The following is a 17,368-nucleotide window of genomic DNA, read 5'->3' as shown; positions in this document are numbered from 1 at the left end:
AATGGAAGACATTTAGGAGGTCAGTAAGGCCTGTATGATAAGAACAGTCTCTGGGAGAAACTAATAGGTACTGAGTATCTAGTATACATAGGTACTTTCCACTGAATACCTAATTTAACTACCTGAAGAATTCCTGAGAGGTTGTTGTCCTACCGTCTTCTCTGTATCCAATCTTGTTTGTGTGTGTGTGTGTGTGTGTGTGTGTGTGTGTGTGTGTGTGTTTTAAATGAGGAAAGATTCAGAGAAGTTAAGTTACTTTCTAAGATCTCACAGCTGCTAGACAGTGGAGTGTGATTTAATTAGTCTGGGATATGGTCTGGTCTTGGGAAGTTGGAAAAGATCCCCAGGTGATTCTAATGTGCAGGCATGTTTGGGACCCACTGCTTCATGTTGCTTCTACAATGATCTGTTTAAATAAAACACATCTGGCCCTGTCACCAGTACTTAAAGACCTCCCTAATCTTCTTGACCAGCAAATTAAATGGAGACAGATTGAGACCCAGATCTCCCTTGGTTTCCAAGGCTGTGTTTGTATACAACCATTTGCTTTTGCAAGAGTCAGAATTGAGGCTTTGGATGGACGTGATGAGTGGGCAGAACTTGGATAGGCAGCTGACTGGGAAGGGCCATGCCATCCTCCCTGATAAGGATTCTTGGGATGTTTATTTACCTGTTAAAGTTGCTAAGTGCAGTACCTTGCAGTAAATTGTATTTTTTTTTTCCCTCTCTTCTGTCCTTTCTCTAGAATAATGAAGAAGGTTGTAGGAAACCGATCTGGCTGCCCAACTGTAGGAGACAGAATTGTTGAGCTCATTTATATTGATATTGTAGGACTCGCTCAATTCAAGAAAACCCTTGGACCATCCTGGGTTCATTACCAGTAAGTGCTACGTACTGTTCTTAAGTTTTTAGAGCTTTTTATTTCTTTAACAAGGGTTACATGGTTGCTGGTAGAAAAAGCTTATCAAATATTATCTTTTTTTAAATAATTGTCTCTATTTTTAACATCTTTATTGGAGTATAATTGCTTTACAACAGTGTATTAGTTTCTGCTGTATAACAAAGTGAAAGAGCTATACATATGCATATATCTCCATATCTCCTCCCTCTTGTGTCTCCCTCCCACCCTCCCTGTCCCACCCCTCTAGGTGGTCACAAAGCATGGAGCTGATCCCCCTGTGCTGTGCGGCTGCTTCCCTGTGTAGAGTGTTTCTCATTCCTAATTGAAGTTCAGATTCTCCTCCGTGCCTTTTGACTTTCAAGTGCTATTCATTATTTTCATTGATTTCTTTTAAAACTAGAAAACATGTATCCAACCTCCTTTTTACCTTCCCTAACACTTAGCTTGCCTCTGTCAGTCTGTCTACACTAATCTCATCTGTTTAATCAAATAATGATTTTGATAAACTATGGACAGGGTCATTTCTTGTGTTCCTTAGGTTTGAGTTGATGACTTACTTCTCTGTCCCTTTCCCCCATCGGTATTCTTGTCATTCTTAGAAGAGAAGTCTGGGCGTAACTTGTCTGAATGCTGGGGTCTTGTACTTTTAAAGATAAGCCTCATGCTTAGTATCACCAGAGTGCATGTGTTACTCTGTGTACAGTTTTTATTAGTAGAAGATCTCACTGTTTCCCTCTTGTGGGTTTGAGACCATGGTTTAGTATTTGAAACAATTTTACATGGAACAACATTTGAAACAATTTTACAAGCATGACACTAAATAACATTGAATTATATAATGAAGTTTTTAAATGTTTTCAATTTCCTTTCAATCTTTCTAAAAAAGGCTTAGTTTGATACTACTGTATCTCCAACACTACTTTTAACACTTGCATGAGAGTAGCTGTAAGTCTTAATGTTCAGCAGGCAAAAGAAATACCTAGTTTGAGTTTAGTAATTCTTATTAAAGAAGAGTAATATGGAGGATTGATCAAGATGGCCCAGTAGGACGATGTGGGACTCGCCTCCCCCTATGTACACATCCAGAATACATCTAACTGTGGAACAATTCTCATTGAAAACCAACTAGAAGCTGGCAGAAAGACTCCTGTACAACCAAGACTGTAAGAAAGATTCACATGTAATCGGGTAGGAAGGGAAGAAAAGGGATCAGGTAGGGACCCCTGGGAGGGGACTCAGAGGAAAAGGGAGATTGCACAAGTGGAGACCTGCCCTGGGAAGTGAGCGGTGAGAGCCACAGATTGGGCACCTGAGTCGTGGAGTTATACACAGGGGAAACATGCCCCCTTTTTAGGTTGGAGGACCACTGGCACCAACAGGAGAGCTGTGGAAGGCCTAGACCCTGCTTGTGTGGAGCATGTGTGCCCTGGCTTGCTCCTGAGGCAGGGCAGAGAGGACGGACAGAGGTTTCCTGCAGCTGCCTCAGCACGTGCCAGCCCTAGCCCAGCAAATGCTCTAGCCCCACTTACTCCATGTCACAAGATGGCACTGGAGCTGGGGTGGCCACACGAGAGAGAAGACTGTGTGACACAGAGGCGACCTGGTCCCAGGATGGAGCCTGGGCAGTGGGGGAGGCGGTGGCCATTGTTGGCACTTACTCAAGCAGTGCATCAGAAGCAGCCCAGACCTCTGACGGCGGCCACTCAACCACAACTCACCCTCCAGTACGTGCTGAGAGGTCACGCAGGCTCCACCTGCCAAGGGTGCCGCAGCAAGGCAGGGGTGGAGGAGATTGGGGGCAATGAATGACTGTGAGGGTCAAAAGGGTACTTGGACCCAAGGCTGCATCTGAGCAGAGCGAGGGAAACAATTGTTGGTGCCTGTACAGACAGTGCACTGGAGACAGCTCAGATCTCTGTGGTCAAGCTACACAAGCTGAGAGCCTGCATCCTCTGTCCTTGCTTCAGCACTCCCTCGTCCTCTGGGGTAAGGGTCCCAGTGCTGGGAGAAGGGAAAGCACACACTTAAAGGAACAGAGCCAGCTCGGGCCTGAACCTCAGGGCTTCTACTTCAGCACCTTGGCATCAGACTCCACCCCTGATAGGGAGGTGATGGCCACCGAGCAGAGAGGAAGCCCCACCTCACACCCGCCTTCAGCTCTGGCCCCTTCATCTCCAGCCCCACCCATACCAAGGTGATAGCTGCCAGCACACCCTGAGGAAAGGGTGACTTGCATTCACATCAAATCCAGCTCTCCCGCCAAAGGCACTGGGCACACGCAGCCTGTATAGGGGTACTCCCATGTAAGAACACCCCTTCAAGACTGCAGTAGGTCACTTTTTCACCTAAATTCATAGAGGCAGAGAAAGTTTAGCAAAATGAAAAGGCAGAGGAACTGGTCTCAATCGAAAGAACAGGAGAAAACCCCTGAAAAAATAATGAAACAGAAATAAACAAATTACTGCATAAAGAATTCAAAGCATTGGTAATAAGAATGTTAACTAAACTAGAGTAAAGAGTAGATGAACACAGTTAGAGTTTTAACCAGGAACTAGAAAGTATAAAAAAGACCCAACGAAAATGAAAAATTCAATAAGTGAAATGAAAAAAAAGACACACTAGAAGGGATGAATAATAGACTAAGTGAAATAGAAGTGTACCTAACTTGTCTGGAAGATAGAATAATGGAAATTGCCCAATCAGAGCAGTAAAAAGAAAAACAAATTTTAAAAAATGAGAACAGTTTAAGGGATCTCTGGGATTACATTAAGTCTACCAACATTCACATTATAGGTGTCTGAGAGAGGGAGAGCAAAGGAGATCTAAAATGTATTTGAGGAGATTATGGCTGAAAGCATTCCAAATCTGAAGAAGGAAACAGATATCCATGTACAGGAAGCACAGAGGGTCCCAGTCAAGATGAACCCAAACAGACCCACATGAAGACATATCATAATTAAAATGATAAAAGTTAAAGAGAGAATTCTAAAGACAGCAAGAGAAAAATAAGTCATACAGTGGAACCCCATAAGGCTATCCGCTGATTTTTCTGCAGAAACTTTGCAAGCCAGAAGGGAGTGGCATGATATATTCAAAGCTGAAAGGGAAGAACCTGCAACCTAGGATATGCTACCCAACAAGATTATCACTTAGAATAGGAGCGCTAAAGAACTCAGACAAGCAAAAACTAAGAGTTCATCAATACTGAACCAACCCTAAAAGAAATGTTAAAGGGTCTTCGCTAAGTGGAAAAGAAGTAAGAATCTATAGGAAAGGGAAAATCCCCCTGGGAAAGCCACATATATAGTAAGTACTGAAGATCAACCAGTTAAATAAGCCAGTATGAAGATTAAAAGACAAAAAAATTATAAAAGCAATAAGGGGAGAAGCACGAAGATTAAAATATGACATCAAAAACACAAAATGTGGCGAAGGAGTAAAAAATACAGATCCGTTAGAATGAGTTTGAACTTAAATGAATACCAATTTAAAACAAGTAGATATAGTTACAGTCAACGTAGAACCCCATGGTAATCACAAATCCAAAACCTACAATAGATACACAAAACATATAAAGAAAGGAACAGAAGCATACTACTAAAGAAAATCATCAAACCACAAGGGAAGAAACAAAAAGAAGAAGAAATGAACAGAGAACTACCAAAAAAAAAAAAACCCAGAAAACAAGTAATAAAATGGCAGTAAGTACATATCTATCAATAATTACTTTAAATGTCATTGAACTAAATGGCTCCAATCAAAACACATAGGGTGGCTGATTGGATTTAAAAAAGATCTATCTAAATGCTGCCTACAAGATACTCACTTTAAAGCTAAAGACACACACAGACTGAAAGTTAGGGGATAGAAAAAGATATTTCATGCAAACAGAAATGGCAAGAAATTGGGATAGCAGTATTCATATCAGACAAAATAGACTTTTAAAACAAAGCCTATAATAAAAGACAAAGAAGAGCATTATATAACGATAAAGGGATCAATACAAGAAGAAGGTAGTACACCGGTTAACATGTATGCATCCAGTACAGGAGCACCCAAATACATAAAGCAAATACTAACGGACGTAAAGGGAGAAATTGACAATAATAGTAGGGGACTTTAACACCCCACTTACATCAGTGGACAGATCATCCAGACCAAAAATCAGTAAGGCAACAGTGATCTTAAATGACACAATAGAGCAGTTGGGCTTAATAGATATCTACAGGTCATCACATCTGAAAACAGCAGAATGCACATTCTCTTCAAGTGTACATGGAACATCTCCAGGATAAATCACACGCTAGGCCACAAAACAAGTCTCAACAAGTTCAAGAGGATAGAAATTATATCAACCATTTTTTCTGACCCCAACGGTATGAAACTAGAAATCAATTGCAGAAAGAAAAATGGGAAAAAGAACAAACAAATGAGACTAAACAACATGCCACTGAAAAAAGCAATGGATCAAAGAAAAAAAGAGGAAGTCAGAAAATACCTTGAGACAAGTGAAAATGGAAATACAGTCTCTAAAATGTATGGGATGCAGCAAAAGCAGTTTAAAGAGGGAAGTTTATGGTGATATGAGCCTTCGTCAAGCAACAAGAAAATTCTCAAACAACCCCACTTACCACCTAAAAGAATTAGAAAAAGGAGAACAAAGCCCAGAGTCAGCAGAAGTTGGAAAATAATAAAGATCAGAGAGGAAATAAATAAAATAGAGACAAAAAAATAGAAAAGATCAATGAAACCAAGAGCTAGTTGTTTGAAAAGTTAAATAAAATTGATAAACCTTTATCCAGGCTCACCAAGAAGAAAAGAGAGAGGACCCAAATAAACAAAAGAAGAAATGAAAGAGGAGGAATAACCAGTACAGCAGGGATCCAAAAAATCATAAGAGTACTATGAACAGTTAAATGCCAACAAAGTGAACAACCTGTAAGAAATGGACAAATTTCTAGAAACATACAACACGCCAAGACTGAATCAAGAAGAAACAGACCATTTGAACAGACCGATCACTGGCAGTGAAATTGAATTTGTAAAACAAAGAAAAACTCCCAGCAAACAAAAGTCTAGGACTAGGCAGCCTCACAGGGGAATTCTACCAAAGACGTAAAGAAAAACTAATACTTACCCTTCTCAAACTATTTCAAAAACAAAATTGAAGAGGAAGGAACACTCCCAAATTCATTCTATAATTCCACCATTACCCTGACACAAAAACCAGAAAAGACACTGCAAAAAAAGAAGATCACAGGCCAATACCTTTGATGAATATAGATGCAGAAATCCTCAACAGTATATTAGCAAACCAAATCCAACATTATATAAAAAGAATCATACACCATGATCAAGTGAGATTTATTCCAGGGACACAAGGATGGTTCAGTATTCACAAATCATTCAGTGTGATATATACCACATTAACAAACAAAAGGATAAAAATCACATGATCATCTCACTAGAAGTAGAAAAAGCAGTTGACAAAACGACATCCATTTATGGTAAAAACACTCATCAAATTGGTTATAGATGTAACATATCTCAGCATAATAAAGGCCATTTATGACAAACCCATGGCTAACATCATACTCAGTGTTGAAAAGGTGAAAGCCTTTCCTCTAAATTTAGGAGCAAAACAAGGATGCCCCCTCTCGCCACTTCAATTTAACGGAGTATTAGAAGTCCTAGCCACAATAGGCAAAAATAAAAAAAGAAAAGCATCCAAACTGGAAGGAGAAAAGTAAAACTGCCACTATTTGCAGATGACATAATACTTTATGTAGAAAACCCTTAAGTCTCCACCAAAAAACTATTAGAGCTAATAAATTCAGAGAAGTTTTAGGATATAATATCAATATACAGAAATCTGTTGCTTTTCTATACATTAATAATGAACTATCAGAAAGAGAAAGTAAAAAAACAATCCTGTTTAAAACCGCTTCAAAAAGTATAAAATTCCTGGGAATAAACTTAACCAAGGAGGTGAAAAACCTATACTCTGAAAACTGTAAAACATTGATGAAGGAAAATGAAGATGATACAAAGAAATGGAAAGATACCCTGCGCTCGTGGATTGGAAGAATTAATATTTTTAACATGGCCATGCCACTCAAAGCAATCTACAGATTTAATGTGATCCCTGTCAAAATGCCCGTAACATTTTTCACAGAACTAGAACAAATATTCCTAAAATTTATGTGGAACCACAAAAGAACCTGAATTGCCAAGCAGTCCAAGGAAAAAGAACAAAGCTGGAAGTATTTCGCTTCCTGACTTCATTCAGTCTATACCACGGGTCCCCGACCCCCAGGCTGCGGACCAGTCCTGGTCTGCAACCTGCTAGGAACCAGGCCACACAGCAGGAGGTGAGCGGCAGGCAGGTGAGTGAGTGAAGCTTCATCTGCCACTCCCATCACTCGCATTACAGCCTGAACCATCCCCATCCCTGATCCGTGGAAAAATTGTCTTCCATGAAACCGGTCCCTGGTGTCAAAAAGGTTGGGGACCGCTGGTCTATACTACAAAGCTTTAGTAACCCAAACAGCATGGTGGGAAAGTAAATGGGTATAGCTGCTATGAAAACAGTATGAAGGTTCCTCAGAAACCTAAAAAAGCTACCATATGATGCAGCAATTCCACTGCTGTGGTGTATATCCAAAAAAGTTGAAAACACTAATTCAGAAAGACATGTGCACCCCAGTGTTCATATCAGCACTATTTTCAATAGCCAAGGTATGGAAACAACCTAAGGGTCCTTCAATAGACAAATTGATAAAGAAGAAGTGGCATATATATACAGTGGAATACTACTCAGTGATAAAAAGAATGAAATTCTTCCATTTGCAGCAATATTCTAGAGGATATTATGCTTACTGAAGTAAGTCAGACAGAGAAAGACACGTGTGGTATGATATCAGTTATATGCCAAATCTAAAAAATAAAATGAACGTATTCAGCAAAAGAGAAACAGACTCTCAGATACAGAAAACAAACTAGTGGTTACCAGTGGGGAGAGGAAAGGGGCATGGGGCAAGATAGGGGTATTGTATTGAAATACAAATGACTATGTATAAAACAGATAAGCACAGGGAATTATTTTGTAGTAACTTTTAACGGAGTATAGTCAAAAAAAATAATCACAAAAAAGGGGAAGAATAGTAATGTGCTTTTTTGTGTCTTCCATTTATTACAGTTCATACTATCTTTTATTTGTGGTCTATAAAATTTTCCAGTAAATTTTAAAAGGTGAATACATGTAACTAAACATCATAATTGTTTTTGTTTTTGTTTTTGTTTTTGTTTTGCGGTACGCGGGCCTCTCACCGTTGTGGCCTCTCCCGTTGCGGAGCACAGGCTCCAGACGCGCAGGCTCAGTGGCCATGGCTTACGGGCCCAGCCGCTCCACGGCATGTGGGATCTTCCCAGACCGGGGCACGAACCCGTGTCCCCTGCATCGGCAGGCGGACTCTCAACCACTGCGCCACCAGGGAAGCCCCATAATTATTTAATAGTGTCAATGGTCATGAATTTGGTAAAAAATCATGAAGTTAGTACCAGCTTTACCAACTGGTAGTATGTATTGACCTACGTTTTGTTTTGAATCACCTTCCTGAGAGAGCACTCTGAAATCTTTCAGTTAGTACAACTTGGAAGTCCCTTCATATGTTTCTTTTCTATTGTTATTCTGTAAAGAGATGTTTTGATGTGTTCTTTAACTTAACCAATAAATGCATCTTTAATGGCCTGACCTAGGTTTCTCCATTTCAGGTTAGTTTATAGTTTAGTATTATTAACTTTAATGTCCAAGGTTATTCCAGATTGGAAGTCCTCTAGAATTGAAAGAAATGAAAATTCTTAATATTGTTAAAATGACCATAATACCCAAAGCAATCAACAGATTTAATTTGATCCGTATGAAATTACCCATGACATTTTTCACATAACTAGAACAAACAATCCTAGAATTTATATGGAGCCATAAAAGACCCAGAATTGTCAAAGCAATCCTAAGGAAAGAGAACAAAGCAGGAGGCATAACCCTCCCAGACTTCAGACAATACTAGAAGGCTACAGTAATCAAATCAGCATGGTATTGGCACAGAAACAGACATATGGATCAGTGGAACAGAACAGAGAGCCCAGAAATAAACCCGCACACCTACGGTTAATTAATCTTCAACAAAGGAGGCAAGAATCTACAGTGGGGAAAAGACAGTCTCTTCAGCAAGTGGTGTTGGAAAAGTTGGACAGCTGCATGTAAATCAGTGAAGCTAGAACACACCCTCACACCATACACGAAAATAAACTCAAAGTGGCTTAAAGGCTTAAATATAAGGCATGATACCATTAAACTCCTGGAAGAGAACATAGGCAAAACATTCTCTGACATAAATCGTAGCAATGTTTTCTTAGGTCAGTCTCCCAAGGCAATAGAAATAAAAGCAAAAATAAACAAATGGGACCTAATTTAACTTATAAGCTTTTGCACAGCAAAGGAAACCATAAACAAAATGAAAAGACAACCTACAGACTGGGAGAAAATACTTTCAAATGGTGTGTTCAATAAGGGATTAATCTAATAACCCAAACAAAAAATGGGCAAAAGACCTGAACAGACATTTCTCCAAAGAAGACATACAGATGGCCAGTAGGCACCTGAAAGGATGCTCAACATCACTAATTATTAGAGAAATGTAAATGAAAACAACAGTGAGGTACCACCTCACACCAGTCAGAATGGCCATCGTTAAAAAGTCTATAAATAACAAATGCTGGAGAGGGTGTGGAGAAAAGGGAACCTTCTTACACTGAGGGTGGGAATGTAATTTAGTGCAGCCACTATGGAGAACAGTATGGAGATTCCTCAGAAAACTAAAACTAGAGCTGCCACACGATCCGACAACCTCACTCCAGGGCATGTATCTGGACAAAACTCAAATTCGAAAAGATACCTGCACCCCTGTGTTCATAGCAGCAGTATTTACAATAGCCAAGACATGGAAACAACCTAAACGTCCATCGACGTATGAATGGATAAAGAAGATGTGGTATATATTTACAATGGAATATTACTCGGCCATGAAGAAGAATGAAATACAGTAAGTCCACTACATACCAACGAGTTCCATTCTGAGAGTGCATTCATAAGTCCGATTTGTTCATAAGTCCAACAAAGTTAGCCTAGGTACCCAACTAACTCAATCGGCTATATAGTACTGTACTGTAATAGGTTTATAATATGTTCTCATCTTTGAAAGTTTGCAACTTGAAGGTTTGTATGTTGGGCACTTAATGGTAATGCATTTTGCAGCTATATGGATGGATCTAGAGATTATCATCAAATCTAAGCAAAGTAAGTGAGAAAGAGACAAATACCATATGATATCACTTATATGTGGAATCTAAAATATGACACGGGGGCTTCCCTGGTAGCACAGTGGTTAGGAATCCACCTGCCAATGCAGGGGACGCGGGTTTGAGCCTTGGTCCAGGAAGATCCCACATGCCACAGAGCAACTAACCCTGTGCGCCACAACTACTGAGCCTGCACTGTAGAGCCCGCAAGCCACAACTACTGAGCCGGCACGCCACAACTACTGAAGCCTGCGTGCCTAGAGCCCATGCTCCGCAGCAAGAGAAGCCATGACAATGAGAAGCCTGCGCACCACAACAAAGAGTAGCCCCCGCTTGCCACAACTAGAGAAAGCCCGCGCACAGCAATGAAGATCCAACGCAGCCAAAAATAAGTTAATTTTTTAAAATAAGTAAATAAATTAAAATATGATACAAATGAACTTATCTACAAAACAGACTTACAGACATAGAGAACACACTTGTGGTTGCTGGGGGTTGTGGGGGTGAGGGTGGGGGAGGGATGGACTGGGAGTTTGGGATGAGCAGATGCAAACTATTATATATAGAATGGATAAACCACAGGTCCTGTTTTATAGCACAGGAAAGTATATTCAACATCCTGTAATAAACCATAATAGAAAAGAAAACAATGAAAATTCAAAATATTAAGAATCTTCTCAAAAACAGAGTTGGGGGGAACACCCATTGTTGTGGAATTTCTTTGCAGTGGCAGTGATTGTCTCACTGGGCAGTGAAATGGCCTTGGGCAGAGTAAAGGGATTCATTGAGAGGAGACTACCCACTTTTCATTGCCTTTTGGATACACAGGCAGACCTCAAAGATACTGAGGGTTTGACTCCAGGCCACTACAATAAAGCGAGTATCACAATAAAGTGAGTCACACGATATGTTTGGTTTCCCAGTGCCCATGAAAGTTATGTTTATACTATACTGTAGTCTATTGTGTGCAGCAGCATTATGTATTAAAAAATACATACCTTTATTTATTTATTTATTGGAACATAATTGCTTTACAATGTTGTGTTAGTTTCTGCTGTACAGTGAAGAGAATCAGCTATATGTATACCTGTATCCCCTCCCTCTTGGACCTCCCTCCCGCCCACCCCCCCACCCATCCCACCCATCTAGGTTGTCACACAGCACCGAGCTGAGCTCCCTGTGCTATGCAGCATGTTCCCGCTAGCTATCTGTTTTACACATGGTAGTGTATTTATGTCAAACCTAATCTCCCAATTCGTCCCACCCTCCCCTTCTCCCCATGTGTCCACAGGTCCGTTCTCTACGTCTGCATCTCTATTCCTGCCCTACAAATAGGGTCATCTGTACCGTTTTTCTAGGTTCCACATAGATGCGTTAATATATGATATTGTTTTTCTCTTTCTGGCTTACTTCACTCTGTATGACAGACTCTAGGTCCATCCACATCTCTACAAATGACCCAGTTTTGTTCCTTTTTATGGCTGAGTAATATTCCATTGTATAAAGGACACATACCCCAATGTACATACCTTAATTTTAAAAATCCTTTCACAGGTATGAAATGCACAGTGTGAGAATATAATCAATAATATTGTAATATCTTTGTGTGGTGACAGATGGTAACTAGACTTACGGTGATCGTTTTGTAATGTACAGAAATACGGAATCACTATACTACACACCAGGAACTGGCATAGTGCTATAGGTCAATTATACTTCGAAAACAAAGACAAAGTCATGGACAAAGAGATCAGACTTGTGGTTACCAGAGGAAGGGGATGGGGGGAGGGGGAGTTGGGGGAGTGGCAGTCAAAAGGTATAAACTTGCAGCTCTAAGATAAGTAAGTACAACCCAAGAGCTCTTATCACAAGGAAAAAAAATTTTATTTTGTATCTCTATGATGATGGTTGTTCACTAAACTTGTGGTAGTCATTCCATGTTGTATATAAATCAAATCATTATGCTGTACACCTGAAACATATTCTGTGCTGTGTGTCAATTATATTTCAATATAAAACTGGAAAGGGAAAAAAAAGTTTATATACTTTATTGGTAAAAAATGCTACCCAACCTCCGATAATGCAGGGTTGCCACAAACCTTTAATTCGTAAAAAGTGTAGTATGTGCGAAGTGCAAAAAAGTGAAGCACAATAAAATGAGGTGTGCCTGCGGTTTCATAAAAAAGCAAGGTAAAAATCTGGGTTTGGTCCAGGATAGCACTCTACCTTCTGCATCAGGTGTTTTCCTGTTTTTTGGTTTGTTGCTTTTTTGAAATCTTCATGAATCATGGGCCGCCATAAATGTTCTCCGCTCTATGGGAGTAGCCATATTTCTTGTTGCTAATAGACCTTGTAAATAAGCAAACTATTTTTTTCTTTTTAGCTACAGCATTGAAAAAAAGAAAGAGCTGTTTTTCTCTGGCGTTTTGTGACTGACAGGCATCTGATAAATGTGCAAAAGGAACTGAGCGTCCCTAGACTTACATATTCTCATGATTAAGCAGGGCTGTTTGGGTGGAAATGTATTCTCAGTGGTAGCGTTTAGGTCAATTAAAAAGGATGATTTTATTATTTAAATGGTCACCATTGATTGGTATTTGGTTCTTGTTGGATGAAAAGGCATATTTTCTCTGAGGGGATTTTATGGAAGAGTGTTTTATCCCTCCTTTCTTTAATAAATCATCTGTGTTAATGATATTAGCTGGCAGGAGGTCTGTTAGGACTTCAGTGCTGCCGTCTTTGTGGTCTCAGGCAGCTAAGATCTCATCCAAAGGCCAAGCAGGTCCTCTAGAAAGTTTCTTGCCCATTTCTTTCCCTTTTAAAGATTAGAAATTGTCAGCGCTCTCTGTATTCATCTTGGGTAATGGAAGATGATAAGAATTCTATTAAATGTAAAGTTATCAGTTGGTTTTTTTATTTAGGAGCAAATCTATGATTCCTGTTGATCTTGGAAAAATATTTATAAATTCTGTCCAATTTATATAGCGACCCAGGACATTCGATGAAACATTTATTAAATACCTACATGTGACTAGTATTCTGCTAGGTACTGCAAAACTCATATCCATTTTGCTTCATGTGAGGCCTTTGCTGAGCATGGACAACACACAGGAAAGTGAGATGCAAATAGTCCAAGATATACCGTGTTTTACATCAAACTCCAAATTAGGAAGTAGGTCCTGGCAAGGAGGTTGTGGGCGTCCATCTCGTAATAGTGTGGCTTAGTGCAGAGAGAATGTTCCAGGAATCCTCTGGCATTGCTGCAGCCAGCCCTGTGAGGAGGCCAGCTGCCTCGGGCCGCGAGGCAAATATCTTTTTAAGTCATCAGTCTGTTCTTGATGCTCCAGACACACAGAAGACATTAGAGGAACAGCATCAATACTACCGGCACACACCCAATTCCAAAACACACAGGTGTAGAAAGTGATTGAAGAGGGAAGACTATAATTGTTCAGCCTCCTCTGTCCTAGACAGAGATCAGTCTCCTGCCTTGGGTTTATAAGACAAACCCAGATAAGCTAAAAAAAAAAACCAGACAACTCCCAAACCAAAGCTTCAAGTATAAGCATGTAGAGTTATAAGTATCTCACGCATCCCATCATTCATTCTGTAGCCTTCCGTTGAGTAGAAGCCAGCCTCACGTAGCGTACATATAGGCCCCATGTAATAAAAGTCCAAGATTTCAGGAGTGAGGCTCCTGCCAGGCATCTTTCCTCATCAGGGTTTGTTTTAGTTATCCACATTTAAAATAACACCACTAAAACTCCCAAGTTCAATATAGAGTCACAAGCTAGAGACGGTCAGTCAATGACAAACAAGTGGAGGTAGCCAGAGCCTTCAAGGCAAAGGTTTCTCTGATGAGGGTGGCCTGTTTCTCCCTGCTGTGCCTGCTCAGGGCGCTCTCACCTTGGAATCCCAGCTCTGGCCCTCTTGAGGGAGCTGAACCTTCCCCAGCCCCAGTTGTCAGTGTGAGTCCCTCCATCCCCTCCGCCCCTCTCCTGTAGTGACCTTGGCAAGCGTTGCCACCATCATCCCAGCTGTTTTCTTTTTTTTTTAATTGAAGTATAGTTGTTTTGCAGTGTTGTGTTAGTTTCAGGTGTACAGCAAAGCGATTCAGTTGTTTATACATATATATCTAGTCACTGTGAGGATCGAATGTTCCTTGAGAGCCACATGGGAATCCAGAAGAAGGACACTGTTTCTGGGGTCGGTTTGTATTTAACTCTGTGGTCCTGGCCCGCGCTCCTTCCACCTTGCCTCCCCTCTCTCTTTTCTTCCTTGTCTAGACAAATAGTGCTGAGCTCTGATGTGAAGATCATCACACTAAAATGACAGTTTACTGTTGCTCTTCCTGGAAAATCCTATCTGGTGTTTGCATTCTTTTTTCCTGCAATATGCACTGATGTAAAAATAATTGGAAGATGGACTTCCTCCTAGTGGGGAAAGGAAGAAAGAAAGTGAATCAGATGCTTAAAAGTCATTGCCGTCATCTGATTCTAAAATGTGGGCTCTATCTTCATTTACTTGTATGCTTATTGGTCCAGTAAGAGCCATTCAGAATTATTCCTGATACATAACAACAGAAAATAGTGCTTTTTCATTGGCCAGTCATGAGTTAAATTTACATCAGTGTTTTGAGAATCAGTGATGAAATAAATGTAACCAAAATCAATAAATTCTGTTTTAGTATTGATTCCTTTCTTCCGATTGGTCATTCTTTATGCACTCCAAAACAGTGGTCAGGAGGCTTTTTCTGTAAAGAGCCAGATAGTAAATATTTTAGGCTTTGCTTGACCATGTGGTCTCTGTTGCAGCTACCAAGTCTACTGCTACTGTGTGAAATCAGTCATAGACGTACAGAAGCAACTAGGTTTGGCTAGTTCAAATAAAACTTTATTTTTGAACACTGAGAGTTGAATTCCGTATAATTTTCACATCACAAAATATTCTCCCTCTTTTTTTCTAACCATTTAAAAATGTAAAGAACATTCTTAGCTAGAAGGCCGTACAAAAACAGGCGATAGACCAGGTTTGATTGATGCTGTGCTAAGGCTTTTGTGGAATAGCCAAACAAAACATTTTCAGTTTCACTTCTTTTTGAGCTCTGGGAGAAAATAATAATGCCCTCTTACTATCAAATACATAAAAATCACCACTGCCTGTTGAGTGAGATTCTAAGCTTTACCTAAAATCACGTACTGTAGTTAGTTGATGAAAATCTTGACTAGTTGTTGAAGGAGACAGGACATGCTATGTGCTCTAAGCAGAATACCTCCGTCTCAGTCCGCCCAGGCTGCTGTACCAAATCATCACAGCCTGGGTGGCTTATAAGTAGCAGATATGTATTGCTTACATTTTGGGAGGCTGAAAGTCTGAGATCAGGGTGGCAGCATGGTCAGGTGAGGTCGCAGACTTCTCATGGTATCTTCGTACGGTGGAAGGCGCTAGGGAGTTCTGTGGAATTTCTTTTATAAAAGCACTGTTCCTATTTATGAGGTCTCCACCCTCATGACCGTATCACCTCCCAAAGGCCCATTTACTAATACCACCTCCTTAGGATTTCAGCATATGAATTTGGGGGGACATAGTAACCTCTAAAAATGGTAGTTCTGTATTTCTTCCACAGTTGTCCCTGAGGCACCACTGTATGCTCAGCCCAGGCTAGGGGTACAGCAGTGACCGTGGCGGTCTGCAGTTCCAGCTTTTGGGAGCTTTTTATTTCGCTGGTATTGGAGCATCTTCTGTGGTTAGGCAACTCATCTAGAGCAGATTGTATGAGCTTTGTGATGGCTCTGGCTCAGAAGCCACGTGTGGGGATGTTTTGTAGACATGCTAGTATAAAGCTTCTCAATTCCTGCCCAGTGGCCTTCAGTTTAAAGGATTTGTCCATCTTTGGTGGTCCCTGAGGGGGTAGAGCTTTTGTTTCTTTGACTCTGGGGTCAAGGTTGTAGTTTTACCCATGGCGTCTTTTATCTTTCAGGTGCATGCTGCGTGTCCTGGACTCTTTCGGCACCGAACCAGAGTTCAACCACGCCAACTATGCCCAGCTGAAAGGCCACAAGACCCCCTGGGGCAAGTGGAATCTGAACCCGCAGCAGTTTTACACCATGTTCCGTGAGTAGTTGTGTCTCACCTCTACTTTCCAGAATGCTGCCAAAGACAAATGGGAAAAGAAATGAGGCCACCATGTGTTTTCAGTTGTGATTCCCGGAGCCCTTAGCTGTAGAAATGGGTGCTGTAGAACCTTTTTTCTTGGGAATAACTGGATTTTTTTTTTTTAAACCGGAATTGAAAGGCTATGTGAACATTTTGTAAAAAACCTTAGAAATGTTCTGGAGAAAAATATTCAATATGAGGTGTCACTGGAAACCATCTGGGAAAGGACTTTGGATGGACTTTGGCAGGCAGTAAACATGCTTCATGCGACACAGACACTGTTTAGGGTCCACTTGATGATTCAAGAGGAATGAGGTCTTCCATGTGCATACGTTTTCCAAGTAATTAAATCTTCATTCTTTAAGCATCAACCTTTGTAAAGAAAAAAAAAGTCAGTCTTTTCAAAATGGAACGATTTAAAACTGTTTCATACCTTACTGGCTTCTTAAACTCTGGGCCTAGGATGAAATCTCAACCTCTCTTGCTCACGTGGTGTCCATGTTGCCACGAGCAGTGATTATTTTGTGAAGTGTTGTAGTGGACAGGCTAAAAGTTGATGAACCTGCTGGCCCCAACTGTAGCCTATCAGCAGTTTTCTGTGTTCCTTTCCCACATTCACCATTTCTTGTTGCTGCCATCAGTCTACCTGCCGTAGCTTCATTTCGTTTATAATTAGCTGAGGACTGTGAAGCCAAATAGCGGATCCTGTAGTATTCATGCCAAAAATGAATTTATTGTTTAAGTCCATAGACCTTGGTGATTCCCCTTGTTGAGGTGAATTCCTGTTCTGGAAATGAAAGGTCCCCCGAGTTAAACAGTCCATTTGGACACTCAGAGTGCAGATTTCCATTTTCCTAAATTATCGGAATAATTTTAATCCAGAGATTTCCATCCTGGAATTAGGATCTGAGCTGCGAATCTGTTTCCTTCTTTAAAACCCAAGGCCCTCTG

General features: G+C 40.5%; 1 protein-coding gene across 2 annotated transcripts in view; it reads left to right on the top strand.

Annotated features, from left to right (window-relative positions):
- MGAT5 (alpha-1,6-mannosylglycoprotein 6-beta-N-acetylglucosaminyltransferase) overlaps window positions 1-17,368 on the top strand; it is a 357,666-nt gene that overhangs the window by 231,625 nt on the left and 108,673 nt on the right. For both annotated transcript variants that reach the window (XM_060016916.1, XM_060016915.1), the window contains exons 10-11: window positions 746-880; window positions 16,242-16,375. In XM_060016916.1, coding sequence (XP_059872899.1) covers window positions 746-880; window positions 16,242-16,375 — 269 coding nt within the window. The remainder of the gene's footprint in view (window positions 1-745; window positions 881-16,241; window positions 16,376-17,368) is intronic.

The sequence above is a fragment of the Delphinus delphis genome, chromosome 7 (genome assembly GCF_949987515.2).
Source record: "Delphinus delphis chromosome 7, mDelDel1.2, whole genome shotgun sequence".
In the NCBI taxonomy this organism is placed as follows: Eukaryota; Metazoa; Chordata; class Mammalia; order Artiodactyla; family Delphinidae; genus Delphinus; species Delphinus delphis.
Note: the sequence above shows the minus strand (reverse complement) of the source record. Positions and strands in the feature narration are given on the sequence as shown.